Source organism: Pavona decussata, unplaced genomic scaffold (assembly GCF_977016875.1).
Source record: "Pavona decussata unplaced genomic scaffold, jaPavDecu1.1 SCAFFOLD_84, whole genome shotgun sequence".
NCBI classification, from domain to species: Eukaryota; Metazoa; Cnidaria; class Anthozoa; order Scleractinia; family Agariciidae; genus Pavona; species Pavona decussata.
In genome coordinates, this window is record NW_028145502.1 from 2,555,001 (window position 1) to 2,572,125 (window position 17,125).

General features: G+C 40.8%; 1 protein-coding gene across 3 annotated transcripts in view; it reads left to right on the forward strand.

Moving 5' to 3' along the window:
• LOC146475419 (uncharacterized) overlaps positions 1 to 14,004 on the forward strand; it is a 25,884-nt gene extending 11,880 nt beyond the window's left edge. For 2 of the 3 annotated variants that reach the window (XM_085115845.1, XM_085115846.1), the window contains exons 8-14: positions 5,629 to 5,897; positions 6,581 to 6,768; positions 8,190 to 8,452; positions 9,071 to 9,267; positions 12,637 to 12,765; positions 13,443 to 13,546; positions 13,922 to 14,004. In XM_085115845.1, coding sequence (XP_084971971.1) covers positions 5,629 to 5,897; positions 6,581 to 6,768; positions 8,190 to 8,452; positions 9,071 to 9,267; positions 12,637 to 12,765; positions 13,443 to 13,478 — 1,082 coding nt within the window. In that variant the 3' untranslated portion in view covers positions 13,479 to 13,546; positions 13,922 to 14,004. Of the gene's footprint in view, positions 1 to 5,628; positions 5,898 to 6,580; positions 6,769 to 8,189; positions 8,453 to 9,070; positions 9,268 to 10,829; positions 10,857 to 12,636; positions 12,766 to 13,442; positions 13,547 to 13,921 lie in introns of those variants that run through there. The other variant, XM_085115847.1, reaches the window with a different exon arrangement.
• Positions 14,005 to 17,125: the final 3,121 nt, after the last annotated feature.

A 17,125-nucleotide genomic window follows, 5' to 3' on the forward strand; every position in this document is an offset into this window, starting at 1 on the left:
TACTGTCAAAGCTATATTGTGCATTTCGGGTATTAAATAGGAAACTGCTGTCCCAGAATAATGTGAAATATGATAAGCCCTTGTGCTCTATTTCTTTGGTTGGGGAGTGGGAGGGGGGGGGGGGGGATGGCAAGTAAAACACTAATTTACAGCATCAGTCGATCGTTGCTCTTCTGTTTAGGGTTCATACATGTTCACAACTATCCCAAGCTCACTGACAGCTATATATTTGTAATATTAGGTAACAGTGAGAAAGTTATATTCACCTTCACGTAAAACTAATATGAGGGTTTGTATGGGAATACATGCAAATAAACGGCTTACATAGAATTCCAATAAAAGGCGACTTACTTGCTTGTTTTTTTTTGTGTGGGTGTGTGCATTACACTTGCCTGTTTGTGTTTTGGAACGTTGTCATAGCGACACGACTGCCGCTGAGGATCAAGCTGCCTACTCTTCAACCCGAACAAATATTCTCGAAACTGCCAGCTAATACACCCAATTGTTAATGTCTCGTTCAACATTTGTTCCTTTAATGCGTCAAACGGCTTTCAAAAGCTAAGTGTAAATATGCTTCGCATGATGTGCGAATATTTTGATTTAGGTATTAACAAATAGATTCCATTTTGCCGTGCGTCTGTACTCTGATAACGCACAGATGACGTCAAAACGTGGTGAGAACAAAGAAGTACGCTACGAGCCGCAGGCGAGTAGCGTGACTGATGTTCTCATCACGTTTTGACGTCCTCTGTGCGTTATCAGACTACAGACCCACGGCAAAATGGAATCTATTTGTTTTATACAATAACCAAGACATTTCAAAACATTTCGTGAGCGAGCATCGCGTTGCCTGAGCTGAGTCAAAAAACCTTCCAGCAAACTCAGTTTTGGACTAGTCGCTCTGGCTGGACTCTAGACTCTGATCACGTGCGCCGGTCACACCACTCGATGACGTCAATCGTGCGTCTAGACTCTAATCACACACTCCTCTAGACCAATCAAAACGCGAGTTTTACACAGTTCATAGTATAATTACAAATATCCCAAGATCGTGGAAAGCACCATATATGCAGCTGCTTAGTAATCTTGTGCAAACACGCAGCAGCGTTTCAACAGGACATTACCTGCATGAGCCTCAGGCTCATGCAGTTATCTTATGTAAAAACAAAAGGGCAGTAACAAATATTTAAGGCATATGGGTTTTCAATAAAGAGGGTGGCAGAGGGGGGAGGGGGAGTATCAATCGCGCATCACGTTTAATGTTAAATTGAATCACGCATCACCGAAAACCGTTTTAAAGCAATAACGCATCACGTAAGTAAGTGCACTAAGCTAATAATGTAAGATTCCAAACTATTCGAGGACGCATTATTGAAAATTGTATTGCATGCAACATCTTCTTAGATTGATTGTGTGTTAATTGATTTTGAGAGATACATGTATAAAGACGACTTACTTGTAGGAAAAAATGCTGAATGTACCCTGAAAGGTGAATCGCACGTTATACTGTCTTATTCCCTTCTTGTCTATCGTGACTTTTAGGTCAAAGAAAGTTCACTTATCATAAAAATGTTATTGGTAAATCACGCGTCACGCGCTCGTAAAAAAGAAAATCACGCATCTCGTTGTGATGCCAGTCACGCATCACGCACAGGTTCCATCACCCGTCACGCTGCTTATTTATAGGCCATCACGCGTCGCAAAAAAACCCTTTGCTACCCCCAATAAATGCCACTAACTATTAGCTATTGTGCCCTATTGCGCTTCGTAACATTTGATAGCATTTCCAACGATGTTCAGATTTAGTTTTTCTGGCTCCAAGTCCTCGTAATGGTAAACGCTATGACAACGATCCAAAACACAAACAGGCAAGTGTAATACACACAAAAAAAAACAAGTAAGTAAGTCGCTTTTTATTGGAATTCTATGTAAGCCGTTTATTTGCATGTATTCCCATACAAACCCTCATATTAGTTTTACGTGCCCGTGAATATAATTTTCTCACTGTTAGCTAATCAGTTACAAATATATAGTTGTCAGTGAGCTTGGCATAGTTGTGAACATGTATGAACCATAAACAGAAGACCAACGATTAACCGATGCTGTAAATTAGTGTTTTACTTGCTAACCCCCCCCCCCCCCCCCCCCCAACGCTCCAACCAAAGAAAAAGAGCACAAGGGCTTATCATATTCCACATTATTCTGGGACAGCAATTTCCTACTTAGTACCCGAAATGAATAACATACCTTTAATAGTAATCTTGAATGCCCCCCACCCCCCTTTTTTTTTAATTAAGGAGCTGTTCCATTTTTGTTTCCTACCCGCCCCCACCCCAGCCCCTCTGGATTTGCGCGCGTTTCTGTAACGCAATCTCATTGTTTAATCACGGCGGAAGGTCAACGGAACATAAACGATTTCTTGACGAGAATCTCCAGTTCAATTCAAAGCAGGCTTTAAAAATGGTTTCTGAAGGAATTTTTGGTCATTAAGGATAACAAAGAAATATTTGACACCTTGCACACGGCAGCTTATAGGGCGGATGGCAATTTTTTTGGCCGATGGTTGTCCTGACGGACTTTGAAGAATTGAACTCAGTTTAATACCTGCGGTGTATTACAGTGATTTCGCACAACAAATCATCGAAAATGCGGCTGCATCCGACTGAAACTATTATTCGATATATTTTGAAATATCCAGTTCTCGATATTTCACGAGGTAAGTGGAATTTATCATTAGTTTCTTAGTAAATCGTTATTTTCATGTTGTTATGCTAATTACGAAGGCGGTGTTTGTTGACAAAAGTACAGTTAAAACTTCTTCTTCTATAATTCTCTCTTTTTAACTGCCCAAAAATTTTATTGCATATTCTTACGGACGAAACATTGCTCTTTAACCAGGATGCTGTTTTAGGATGCCAACTGATGTATCTTTAGCGATATTTTCCTTTAAAGTCGGCCATTTTTTTTGGCACTTGAAGAGTAGTTCAATAGGGAAGAAATTAAAAATTTTGTAAAAAAATCAGATTTCGATCAAATTCCCAAAAAAGCTTCTCAACACAACAACAAACATTTGCTTGTCTCGAATAATGAGATTTTGTTCGGATTTGTAACGCTTTCTTTGTAAGGCAAATTCTTAAAAGTGTGGCCTAAAATGGCCGCTGAAAGCCCTCTCAGAGCGGTAAAACCAAGATGGTCGCACTACAGCTAAAATACGAATCGAACTGAGCTGAAAGTTATATTTACGTGAATCACTTGTATAGACCATTCTTCTGAGAAAGTTTGAGGGATTTCATTTTTTCTCGTCCAAACGACGATAGTCGATATTTACAGAGGACGGCTTTTAAGAGATTTTTAACCGACGTTTTGGCAATACTGCTTTCTTCAGAGTACAAAACTATGCTAGCCGACCTTTTTTCGCAGTTTTAACGATATAATTATATCTATTTGCTGAATGTAAAAATTTGATTGAAATGAGCCGGTGATAGGGACATTTTCACCATGGCTTAATTTGACTACAACTACCAGAATCCTTCTGGTTTTGTTTTCTAATGCTAATTAGTGCCATTGTTCTTTGCTGTCCACTGGGATTTTAAATTTGAAATTGAAAAGGAAAACGAAATGAAGTTTTGGCAGGGGCACCCAACAGATCGTTTCGATAAATTATCTGTTCGGAAGGCCAATGTTGTTAAGGGAATTTTAACCTCAAACTTTCGTGATATGGGAAATGTAAGGCCTAGTGTCTTCGGATTGATAAAAATGTCGTTTCGGGTGCCGAAAAAAGGTCAGCTAAGATTTTCGGAAAGGAAATAAGACCTAAGGTTTTCGGGACATGGACAAAGATGCCCTAGTAATTTCGAAAAGACTCAAGCTCCCCTAGAATGACCGAACAGATAAAAATATTATTGCGCGGCCTAAAATGAACCCACATAGCTTTAAAGGCACTCCAGATAGCCTAAAATAGCGTTTCAAAGGATCTGAGAGAAAACTGTCGTTGGGTGCCCCTGTTTTGGTTACCGTAGTTGTAGTCAAACGATGCCATAATCAAAATGGCCTGTTAATAATTCAAAGTAACAATAGAGACCTAAGGCTTTGGATTCTAAGACAAGTACCATTATAAATACGAGATTTGCATTCAAGTTAGGCCCTCTTCATATGAGCCCAGTAACCGGGCTCGTCCGGTAGGCGGGACGAATTTTGTCTTCTGTTCATATGGGAAATTTAATCCCGGTTACCGAGATGAAAAATGTCCAAAAGGCCCCCCAAATACCCGTTGGACCGCGTTCCCACTTGTCAGCGACCTTACAAGCCATGCGAAGTTTAAAATGTATCGTCCCGGACAGTCCCGATGCTGGAGTGTTTATATGGGAAAAATTTCCAGCTCGGTTATCGAGATCTCGGTAACCGGGCCAGCCCGCCTTCTCATATGTACACATCGAAATTTTTGTAAAGAAAAGAGTGGCGAGGCGAGATCTCGGGAACCGAGCCAGCTCGGTCGACTGGGCTCATGTGAAGAGGCCCCCAGTGAAGAAAGAAGGAATCTTCATTTTACTCTTTGTGAACGACGAACCTATCACAGTCGCTTTGAATGGTGATACCAAAGCCCTTTCGTGATTCAAAAAAGATGAGATCACTTACGCTTCGAGGACTTGTTTTCGCCACTACGTCATTCTCGCAAAAACTCGTAAAAACACAAACCTGCCAAACGCAACCAAGAGAGAGGACCCTGGGAACGAGGTCGTGTCAAATGATGATCTCGTTTTCGCGCCAAAATGACGCTGGTTCACGCGCGCCCGCTCTTTGTCTATATTCTTTCGTTTTTCGTCCTTTGGCACATCGAAATTGAAAAGTCCAAGGGTAGCCGTTAATAGGCTATTGTTCTTGCGACCAGAGGTGCCTTGTAAATGGGGAAACATATATAATAAATTCGTTAGTGTCTGGTTAGTTCTAAACGTTAAAGCTAGGGGTTAAAAGGTCAATCGGACGCGACCTGAGTGTGCTACATTAAAGTGCCCATAACCCCAAAAAAATGTTTCGCTTCAGTAAATCTTTGCACCTGTTCGAAACACATTGAGCCTTTTTGCACCTTTTTTCAACTAAATCTTGACTTTTTATAAGCTGTAAAAGTTACGAAATCTAGCCATCGTCTGTCCCATGACCGAGCTGGTAAGGGGCATGGGTCTACTCCTTACATGACGTCACATGCTTTGCATGCATTTTCACAAAGACTTAATATAATGCAAATCAGTTTGTGACGTCAAGTAAGGAATAGACCCATGCCCCTTACTAGCTCGGTCAAGGGACAGATGATGGCTAGATTTCGTAACTTTTACAGCCTATAAAAAGTCAAGATTTGGTTGAAAAAAGGCGCAAAAAGGCTCAATGCGTTTCGAACAGGTGCAAAGATTTATTTAAGCGAAAAATTTTTTGGGGGTTATGTGCACTTTAACTTCTTCTTCTTCTTCTTCTTCTTCTTCTTCTTCTTCTTCTTCTTCTTCTTCTTCTTCTTCTTCTTCTTCTTCTTCTTCTTCTTCTTCTTCTTCTTCTTCTTCTTCTTATTATTATTATTATTATTAATGATAATAATAATAATAATAATAATAATTATTATTATTATTATTATTTGCACAGTTCCTCAGGTGAATGCATTTGAAGTTATTGACGTTAAGAGGGACAAAGATGGATTTTATAAGGTTTCTCTAAATGCCGGCCATTTGCATGGCGTGGTCGAGGGAGAATATGATATCTGCAGAGAAGATATCCCAGATGAAGCAGCTGCATCTCGAAACCGTGAAAAGATTTATGGGTATTACATAGACACGATAATGATCAATCCTGGCGACATCGATATGCTGAAGTCTCGCGGTGCGACGCCGTATAATTATGATCGAAAAATTCAGGTAAATACAGTTGTACATTGATCTATGCATTCGTGACCATTCATTGGAGACAGTATGGCCAAGTGGTAAGAGGTGCGGACCCATATTCTGGAGGTCTAAGGTTTGAGTCCCATCTCTGACCACAAGCTGGATTTGTTTCGTAGTAGTCCCCTGTTCAAATCCTCGGCCACTGTATACAGCGAGCAGATAAGCCTCCCAGTAGCTGGCTTTTATAAGGAGTTTCCGTTCTGTTTGTTTGAAATACTTGTTTGATTTGCACGGACCCTCTTCTAGCTTTAAATCTAACCTTGTTTAAAAGTATTTGCTTTACCTATTTTATCTTTTTTAATTAATACACAAACCCAACTGTCAGTCGGCTCACCCTCGTTTTCCTACTCTTCATTCCCTGCGCCTAACCGTCTGTGTTTGGCTGCTTACATTCAATGTTTTTTTTCTTGTGTCTTCCTTAGTTCTTGACCATGAATGCAGTTCATTCATTGAACACTCAATCGTTCTGCCTTTATTTCATTCATTGACACTCACTCGCATACCCATTTACTCACTCGTTTTATGCTTAACTGCTTTCTGTTGTTTGTGCGTTTTAATCGCGCGCAGAAAACTTCATTGAACTTCACGTAATTCGTTCTGAACATTTTTCGAAATGTTTGCAAACATTTAGGCCAAGTTGTTTTCATTTTTCATAGGTTGGGTGTAAAGCCATTCTTTGCCGCCGTCACAGTATGTTTACGCCCATTCTTATGATTGCTCCTCCCGAGCTGTCAGAAGAAGACAGACACCGAATGGTCTTGTCTCTTGAAACCCAAAACATGTTTAACATCGAAGAAGAGGAAAGACAAGATTGCGTTACCCTGGACATCACGACCGTTGAAGAGTATGTATAATTAAAACGATGGATTAGAGAATTACAGTCAACCCAGGTCACGCGTGAACAATATTTCCAAGAATGAAATGAACATTCGAATTTCTCTTTGTAATGTCCGACGTGTGAATGAAACGTTGGACATCTCTCTGGAAATCGTTCCGAAAAAGACGCATTAACTGAAAAAAAAGATTCAAAATACTTGGGAAACAATTGTTATTCTTGAAATATTCAATTTTGCAATGTGAAGAAAAATTCATAGCTTTATACCGTCAATAAGGCAGGGAAATTTATACGGGAACTCTGAAATCTCGTTGGCGATTTTCAAAACTGACATGTAAATTTCAAAACTCCGTTCAAATTTCAAAAATATCGTTCACGCGTGACCTGGGTTGACTGTAACTCTGCAGTGTATGTTAAAGTGCTAAAGTGAACCTATGAATTTCCTACTGAGCGTTAGCCCAAGTTAGGAAATGGGAGAGCACATGAGGCAAAGTAAACGAAAAAATTTGACCTTGGTGGGAATCGAACCCACAACTGGATTTAATCACCGTTGCTCCAACAACGGAGCTATGAGGCCAGACAGGTTCCTATTGACTGAGCTACAAGGCCAGAGCACCTACCCATCTAACTACCACCTATCTACCCACTTACCTAATTACTACAAACTTACCTGCATACTTAACCTACCTATATATCTACCTACCTACCTACCTACCTACCTACCACTGATCTACCTCCCTATCAACCTACCAATGTGCCCTTCTACTTACCTATTTTACTTCTTCCTAACTGTCTCCCTCCCTCCCTACCTACCTACCTACCTACCTACCTACCTACCTACCTACCTACCTACCTACATACCTATCTTACCCACCTTGCCTACCTTCCTTCCTACCTATCTACCTACTTACCTACCTTACCTACCTTCCTTCCTACCTACCTACCTACTTACCTACCTTACCTACCTACTTACCTACCTACCTACTTACCTTTCCTTACCTACCTACCTACCTGCCTATCTTACCTACCTACCTACCAACCTACCTACCTACCTACCTACCTACTGACTTACCCACCTTACCCACCTTACCTAGCTACCTACCTTACCTGCCTTACCCACCTTACGTACCCACCTACCTACCTATCTTACCCATCCTCCCTACCTTACCCACCTATCTACCTATCTTACCTATCTTCCCTACCTACCTACCTACCTACCTACCTACCTACCTACCTACCTACCCATCTAGTCTGCTACATATTTACCTATAGCGTGGCCCCTATCCACGCTTCTCCCTTCTTACCTGCCTTCATACTTACGTAACGGTATCTTCCTACCTACCCATCTATCTACCTAAGCAATCATCACATAGGGAAGCTTAGATAAAGCTTGCCAGTATATAAAACATTTGCTTTACTTTGTCATATAGTAAACAGTGCTGGCGGGCCTGCCAGTATGGGCGAATGATAGTTCCCTACCACCTGACTGGAGATGAACATCTGATGGCAAAGAATTTATCCAAGTATTTTCGCCACAAGTTTGCCATCAAACCAAAGCACGCAAATGACAACATGCTTACAAACGTAAGCTTTAAAGTGTTCAAAGTGAAAAACGTGCCATCTTTCAAAGGTTCCCCCGACAAGAAGAATGAGCTGATAACTGAAGCCATCCAAACTACTGATCTCTCTGGAGGTAAGTATTGCAGGCGGCATTTCTCAGCACTTTGTGTAAAGAATGAGGCGGGAGCAGTGCAAAGTCAGATTGTGCTTTTTGATAGATCCAGTAGAGATTGTCTGGCTGTCTTGTTGATTGGCTAGCTCTCTGACTGACAGGCTGGTACGCTGTCTGATGGAATGACCGTTCGATCAGTTGGCCGGTTGACTGACAGACCAAATTATTAAGAGCTAAGCGAAAGGTGCAATTACTGGTGGAGTGGCCTACTAACCCAGCAATTAACTAGCCAACAGTTTGGCCTGCTGGCCCGAAATTCCAATTCGATCTGGAAAGTGGCTTCAATTATTGTTCTGTGCTAAATACATTGACACTTACATAAAGTGATTTATTTTGATGTCTGATTAACTGATAGCTGTTTTATTTGCAACCTGAACGTTTCAAATGCCTCTGCCTCAGCAAGGCTTCATTATCAGGCGCTGTTTGAAAGCTGTGCCAGTGCTCCTCACTTCTAAGACCGGAGGGAGCAGCTGAACTCTGGCCTACTTCATTGAAGGATGTTGATGTTGTTCTGGTGACTTCTGTGGGCTGCTGCTGTTTTAGTGCAACATGGTAACTTTTATTTTCTCCTTATTGCAGGAGACCCGCCAACCTTTCGGGCACACAAAGTCGAGCTTGAAAACTCACTGGCTTACCGCAGAAGATATAAAGTTATAGATGGCTCAGGTGACGCGCTTGTGATTCAAGTAACCAATAACGAAGACAGGTTTATCCACGTGTGCATTATATCATATCAGGCCGATGGCTCCATTGTGGTTTTGCACCCACCGAGAAAGGTAAGTATTTGTAAATCTTGCGATGTGTTTATACCCTACCATACAGTTGTTGTTCTTTGTTTCTGGCATCAAACCCTAATATCAAAGAGCAAATTCTCCTATCTTGTCCCCATACTTTTGTTATAAAAGTTCTGTGGAGAAGTTATTAAAATATCAAGAAAATTCACCTAGGGTGATCATATCCTTTATTCTCATGACCTCAGAGTTTAAATAAGCATTGATGTTACAGGGAGAAATTTGATGCTGATCACTAAAGAAACTGTGGTACTACGTCGTTGGGAGAGCGAAATTAAACGAATGTTTGGTTTTTATTAACAGAGCAGATGAGGTAATTTGGCCACCTCGTGCGACTCTTACGCTTCTTTCGTGCTTAGCAACCTCCCGCGTGCACCCATAACTCAATAGGACACGCTATGGCGTTTACCATTTGTTAATTATAACATAAGTAAAGCAAAGCGCGCGCTCTGATTGGTCAATTCAGCATCTACTATTTGCCCATGGGTGTATGCTGCTGACGTGTGTGCAAATGTTTATAGAGCAAATATTTTGACAGAGATTGATTCCAAAATAATGGCTGACATCCCTTCTGCCAAAAATGCTAAACTGTCCTCTCAGTTGTCTGAAGAAGAAACAGAATATCCATCCTTCGACCTATTTGGGAGTATTTTTGCCGAGCCACCTGCAAAGAGATTCGCAAGTTTAAGCGAAAGCGATCTTGACGACCTTATAAGTGAACGACACTCAAAAAAGACGAAAGCCTGTCACAAACTGGTCTGTGTCCACATTTAAAGGTAAACAGCAGGTTATTAACGCTTAGTTGGAACTCATTAATAGGCTTTACGATAAAGACAAAACGACTTATTAAAGAAATTGTTTCTGTTAAGATATGTATAAACCCAATAAAATGCTAATGCGCTGACAATGTCGACGAAATTACATTTTCAATTTGTTGTTTTTACGTCACGATTTTAAAAAGCGCTTACTTTGATAACAGATGAAAAAATATTAAAGAGTTAAGTTCAATTACAAACCAAATTTTGATAGTCCGTTTCCTTTTGTTTTATATTTAGCATGGTGTGCAGAAAAACAAATTCAAACCCCGCTTGAAGCGATGAAAATAGGTCAGCTGGATCAAAACCTTCTCAGATTTTATGCAGAAGCGAGAACGAAAAAGGGCGAAGATTACAGTAAATCTACCTTGCTGGGATTTCGCCATTCGATAGAAAAATTCCTCAATGCCCCCCCCCCCCCCCCCCATTAAGCAGAGGCCTACAAATTTCAACTGACCCAAGATTTGCAAGATCAAACCTCATGCTAGATGCGCAAATAAAAAATCTAAAACGAAGCGGCAAAGAAAATGTCTCGCACAAACCTGCTATCGAGGAAGAAGACCTCCAGAAGCTGAAATCGATATAAATAAAATAAAATAAATTTTAATACTTATATAGCGCCCTTTAACATCTAAATGATCAAAGGCGGATATCAAGTGAAGTGTTGTCCTTGTCGTCACCGCTTTCCTTGCTGAGAAACGTTTGGTTTCATGTCGTCCTGTTTTTCTGCAGAAGGGGCCTTGAAGGGCAAAGAAGCTTGACAACGAACAGCCTCAAGTTCGAAACTGATGCGGCTGGAAGAAATTACGCAACCATGAGTCACGATGAATTATCAAAGAATCATCCCGGAGGGCTTAAGGACGTTGAAAGCACGGAAAAAGAAGCCAGAATATATGAGACCGAAGACCAAGGTGACGGCTACAAGGCCCTCAAATTGTATCTCCAGAAGGTCAATCCAAAGTGTACTGCGTTTTTTCAATATCCCAAGAAAAATAGCATGGCTCTAGATGCCGTTTGGTACGAAGCACGACCGCTTGGAATAAACAGCCTCGCTAAAATGATGAAGACCATCAGCGAAGAAGCACGTTTATCCAAAGTCTACACAAACCATTGTGTAAGAGCCACTGCCATCACTCTGGTCCAACGCCGGGATTTCAAACCGCCACATAATGGCCATTTCTGGACACCGCAGAGAGCGGTCTCTGGTAAGCTACAATTCGCGGCCTTTGACCTCACAGCTCCATAACTGTAGCCAAGTCTTGTCGAGAGCCTTCAGTTCTCCTTCTGCCAACAATCACAGCCAGCCATCAGAAACTTCTCGGCAATCCACGTCGTTCCAGGCCAAACAAGTGGCAACGAAATCGCTCTTCAGCGAATGCACCATTCAAAATGTGAAAATTGTTTTCAACGGTTCATTCTCTGAATCGATGTGAAATTCAGACCTTCGTGTTTTAATAGCTTTGGACGGTTGTCTACTTTTTTCCCTGAGTTTGTTCATAATTCTATTGAACTATTTCACCGGTTGTTGGATACAGACCTTTATAGAAAGAGGATTTTGATCGATATTTCAGGAAACGTGATTAAACTTTATTGAGTTGCTGGTGTGCAGTCGCTTGTCATGTATGAATTTTCGCGCGCTTATTTACTCCTGTCATGTAAGACTACACCAACATTTTTTGCGATGTACCTCAATAAAAGCAGCTCTGTTGTCCCAATGTCTCAGTATTATGTTATAAAACCAAACATTCCTTTACGGTATACCCAAGGTACGATTTCGAGAAATTAGGCTGATTTAGCAACAAAACGGGAACGTCATTTGAGGACGCGAGAGCGCGGGGAATAGTCTGGGTGCGAGTCTATTTTGACTATATATGGGCATTCTTGATGCGCGCGCCGTTGTCAACTGACGTTTTCGTTCTGTTGCTAAATCAGCCTAATGGAAAGTCACAATTGAAAGCTTTCTTCATTTACTTAGAAAATTGCAATAGTAGCAAATCGGAATTTGCCTTCATTCATGACAATTCCGTAGGGTAGGCTCATCTTTCACACATACAAGAGTTAAAGTCGTATCTTAGCGCATATAAAAAGTTGAAAGTTATTCCAGGGGGACTCGTTGGATATGAGATGATCGATAATCAACGAGCCGTCTAGAGTCGAGTTAAGTCCCATATCAAACAAGTCTGAATGGAATAACTGTTTCATCTAATTTAAAACAATGCTAGAAATTTTGCTAGATCTTGTCAACTTCATTCTCTCTACAACGACCAGAAGACTTTTATGGCCACGGTTTCTCGGGTATGGTATAATGAGTGATATCCCATGGTCACTACCTAAGCCAATCAAAAACTATGGAATTGCATTATCCATTAGCAACAAATACTAGTCAGCGCCCATCTTTAAGTAGCTGTCGTTATAAAGGATCGATAGCATTTCCTCGGCCCTACCTGATTAGAGAGTTCATTGAATACAGAGACGCATAGTCTTTTAGCATTGTGAACTGGTAAGAATTATAAAATGCAAATAAACCACTTGTTTGTAGGTAAGAAGGATGCAGACAAAGACGTTGATACAGGCCCAAAGAGTAACAAGAAACCAGACTCTGCAGAAGAGAAGGAGAAAGAGGGAGGTGTACCGTTGTCACTGTTTCCCAAAGAAAGAACTGAGACAGGTAAAGAACGTGCCTGTAACAAATGAAGTCCCACAAGTAATCACAGTACACATCTTCTAGGTCTATCGAGACAAGGCGCTAATGAACACACGTCTATTATTCAGTTACGGAATTAGGAAAGAAAGCATTTGCCACTTCACCCTTAAAAAGCTCTACCAACAACAACGACAATGATCTTGCAGGATTTAAGCATTTTTCTACACCAAAAATTACCTGTTGTCGCGGATATTTTATAATAATAACTATATTGGGCTCGATACTGCACAACTGGAAATGTTAGAAAAAAGGAGGAAGGAGAGGGAAAGGCAGTAAAAGGCCCATGTCCCTCCTCCACTCCTCCCCGCGACAAAGAGGCAAGAGAAAATTGTCAGGGTAATGGGCTCCTGTAGTATAAAATTATAAAGGTAAGAAAATGAAAATGTCCAGCCTAAAAGCTGAGATAAATTTCTCCTTCTCTTAATTCGAATTTCGGCCGCATTTAGTCGAAGATGATGCTTCTTTGAGCACTCATACCACTACATAATTGGGTGTCGGAGTCAATCGAAGAAATGCGGTATGTGTCGTGCTCACTACAGTTCCCCTTACCTTTACCCTGATCTCACTGCAGTACATCTTGCTCATTCATTGTAGTGCACAGTAGAAGCTCGTTGTAATGTGTATCCAACACTCTTTCTCAGACTTGCAAAATGAAAATAATCGCGACGAAGGAATAGCAAACCATGGTACAAAGGACGTTATAGACATCAAATTAGCAGGAGAATCTTCAGACTACCTTATCAAGGTAACATTAGAGGCTTATTGGGCGTTGGACTTGAACAGTGCAGAGCATGCGCGTGGCTTTAATTTCAATGGTGTCGGTTAATATTTTTCACTGCTGGGTCCAATTGTTTGAAAGTCGATTAACGTTAATCCCAGATTAAAAATAAACCGAGGTTTTCATCTTACTTATTAAAAATGCTTTTAAAAGCTAATTTCAAGCTAGTGTTAAAGAAAAGTCTAGGTCGAAACTGAGAAACAAAAACATTTTTCAAGAGTCGTTCGTTGATTAGTAACTTTGAGCTATCATGTCGAACGGCGTTGACAAGACCTTTCATGACAAAAGGTTAATTTTTGCAGTTTTGTCATTTTTTCTGTCTTTCCTTTCTTTTTTGTACAGGATGAAAGTGAAGCCTTATATGCCCAAGAGGTCTTGACGCAAACCGACAAAGAGCCGAATGAAACAAAACTGCCGAAAGACAGGTATTTTACACATGTTTTAACGCGTACAGGAAGTGATGGGACGCCAAAACAAGATCCGCTCTGACGAAGGGCTAACGCTCGAAACATCATTACTCGACTGCACTTCACGGTTGCCAAATACCTTATCAACTCTGTTGATAAACCAAACATTCATTTTCACTCCTCTCCAACGCAGCACCACAGTTTTTCTAGAAGCTGGCCCCGTCACCAGACCAAGAGTTTTCTTGGGCTTGGTGAGAGTCAAAAGTTGCTGGAGAACAGAGAGAAAACTTTATCTTACAGTTACTGTCTGTAGCTCGCACGTGCCTGATCTTAAATTCCTTAAAATGTAGTAGAGGGATTCATATGGTGACCTGACCCGGCACGGATTCTTGAACCACTTAGTACTGTAAGACCCGTGTTGAGCTAGAATCCGGGACAACTCCTTGGAAAATCCAGCATGGCCATTCATTGTTGTTTGCGTGTTAGCTGTTCTCGGGGGGGGGGGGGGGGGGGAAACCAGGCCAAGTTCAGCTGCATTTTGCAACCTCTACTAGATAAAAGACCAAAAATTCCTACCCCATCCCAGACTTGCTGTTTTCCAGAAACTTGGTCACTATCACAGTCCAGCCAAAACAAAATCTTCTACTTGTACAACAACAACTAAAACACGTTTTTCTGAGTGTCAATTCCAGGGAAACCTAGTCTTAACTAAATTCGTCAAGCAAATGATCAGTTTCCTGGAAAATGATACCCTATTCTAGACCCAAACTATTTGGTTTCTTTACGATATCCCAGACTAAACTGCATGAGAACCATATCCTGCCATCGGCACATACCCATATAGCTAAAATATGGGAGTACCCCCTGGGGGGCTGTTCTGTATATCCTGAGTTCATGTGCATATGTTTGATTGCGCGATTTTGGTTTACAGTGCCACTGCTACACGAAGGAGAACTAGCGGGAAAGACGAGAACCATTTCCTGAAAACTGAGGGAGAAAGAACTGCAGAAATCAAGGCTTGTAATACCAAAGAGAAGACAAGGCTTCAACTGGCCTCTCTGCTGTTGGTGACAGTATTAATAGCTTTAGCATTTTTCCTTAGTAAGGTATTTTAACTGTCGACAAGGCGTGCGTTAGTTTGTAGCTCAGTTTAGGGAATTCTTAAACTTGTGTATGTTCAGTATAAAGAGAGATGGTATGTAAAAAAACAGCCTATAGTGCTGTGTCAGTGCTGGAGTTAAAGAGAACGTTTGGTTTTATCACTGAACTGATAAGGTACTTGTTGGCTACCGTAAAGTGATACGAAAGCTGAGTTTCAAGCGCTTGCCCTTTGTGAGGATACGCTCTGGCGAAGAGCTAGTGTTCGAAACGTTAGGTTTTATATCTCTTTATACGATAGTCAATTAAAGTTATGAAATTAATTGATAAAATGAAATATTTATTGGCTTCAGCATATAACTACAGTCAAAGGTCCGGTGACTTCACACCTGCAATATGCGAGCACTTTCGTTGAACTAGGCACCTCTCACAAGTGGGCACTTTCCTAAACTGGACAACGCCTTTAAGAGGACGATTCCCTTGTTGGGAAATCCTACATATGTGAAAAGCTCCCTTATCTCAACACCTCAAATGTGAGAAAACATCATTACAATGGGACATCCCCCACGAAGGTATACGTATTAAGATCAACAGTTGCCAGTTTTTGGCAAATTTCGTAAAGACCCTCCTAAAATAACGCGCCTCTGAAAAAAAATAGAGGGCAGGAAAGAAGGAATACAGTAAAATTCCACGGCAAGCCCCGAATTCTCAGAAGCCCAATAGTCCGCCAATAATTAGTCTTCCCCCTCCCACGCCCCCCCCCCCCCCAAAAAAAAAAAAAAAAAAACTCATCCCCAACAGACTGCGTTGACCTGTACAGTTTTTGAAAACCAACCAAATTTTCCCCATTAATTACCCCCCTCCCCTTGAAAAAAAATAAAAGTCGTCTCCAAAAGTATGCTCCCCTTTGAATGAATATTACCTTCGGAATTTTACTGTATGTTTTTTTTTTTTTTCATTTTAACGTCGTCTGCAAACAACCAGCCACGGCAGAGGATGGTCTCTTTCAGTTAGCTTGTGAATACAGTGCACTTTTTTGGTAGAAATTGCCAATGTTTACACATTTGCCGTGGTGTTATTAAAGACGGTGCCTACTATTGTTACCGCGCATACGTTCTGCGAATCTCGAGATACTCGGGTTTCCTATGGGTGGTGCCTACTAATACAGGGATATTTTTGCGCGCTTTAAAAATATGCGGAGAAAGCAGAACTTAGCAAGTGATTTTGGTATCCTAAACGAAAATTGGGGGTAACCATTCATTTTTCAGAGATAATAAAGTTTCAATTTGGAATAAAGTGCCATACATTGCTTTGTACAGTTTGCTGCTTTTTAGAATAGTTGGTGCTTAGTTATCTCTAAAAAATGCGTGGTTACCCCCAATTTTCTTTTTGGATTTCAATAGCCGCTACTAAGATCGATTCTGCTTTTCCCGCATAGTGATAAGCTGCGCAAAAATACTTCGCAATTAGTAGGCACCGTCCTTAAGATGGATCGGCCCACGAGGCTTGTATTTAGAAGCCCTGGTTCAAGTAAAAGCAACCGGCTGCCAAATCCACAAGTAGCGACAGCTACTATAACATCAGCTATACTTTCTGTACGCCGTTTTTATTCACATTCTCAAGCTGAAGAAGGTTGTAGACAACCGAAACGTCCATTTTTTTCTAAAGCCAGTGTCAACATTTTATACAAAAGTTTTTAACCATGCCTGGCTACAGCCCACATATTTTTAACGACAGCCTTTTGTTTGGGAACTTTTAGGTAATTCAATGTCGCACTAAAAACTTAAGTGTATAGACCTGTAGTGGTTAACAAAAGTCCTTGTTTGATTTTGTATTTTCTATTTCTTGCTGGGACATATGAATCAACGGAAGTGTTATTTAAGACACTGGAATAATGTCTTAGTTATTGAATCGACTTGTGGAAAGGCTTTAGAAGCCGTTACTTTGGAAATTTTTTAGGTAAATTAGTGTCGCACTAAAAACCATATTATAGACCTGTAGTGGTTAACGATAGTTCTTGTTAGATTTTGTATTCTCTAAG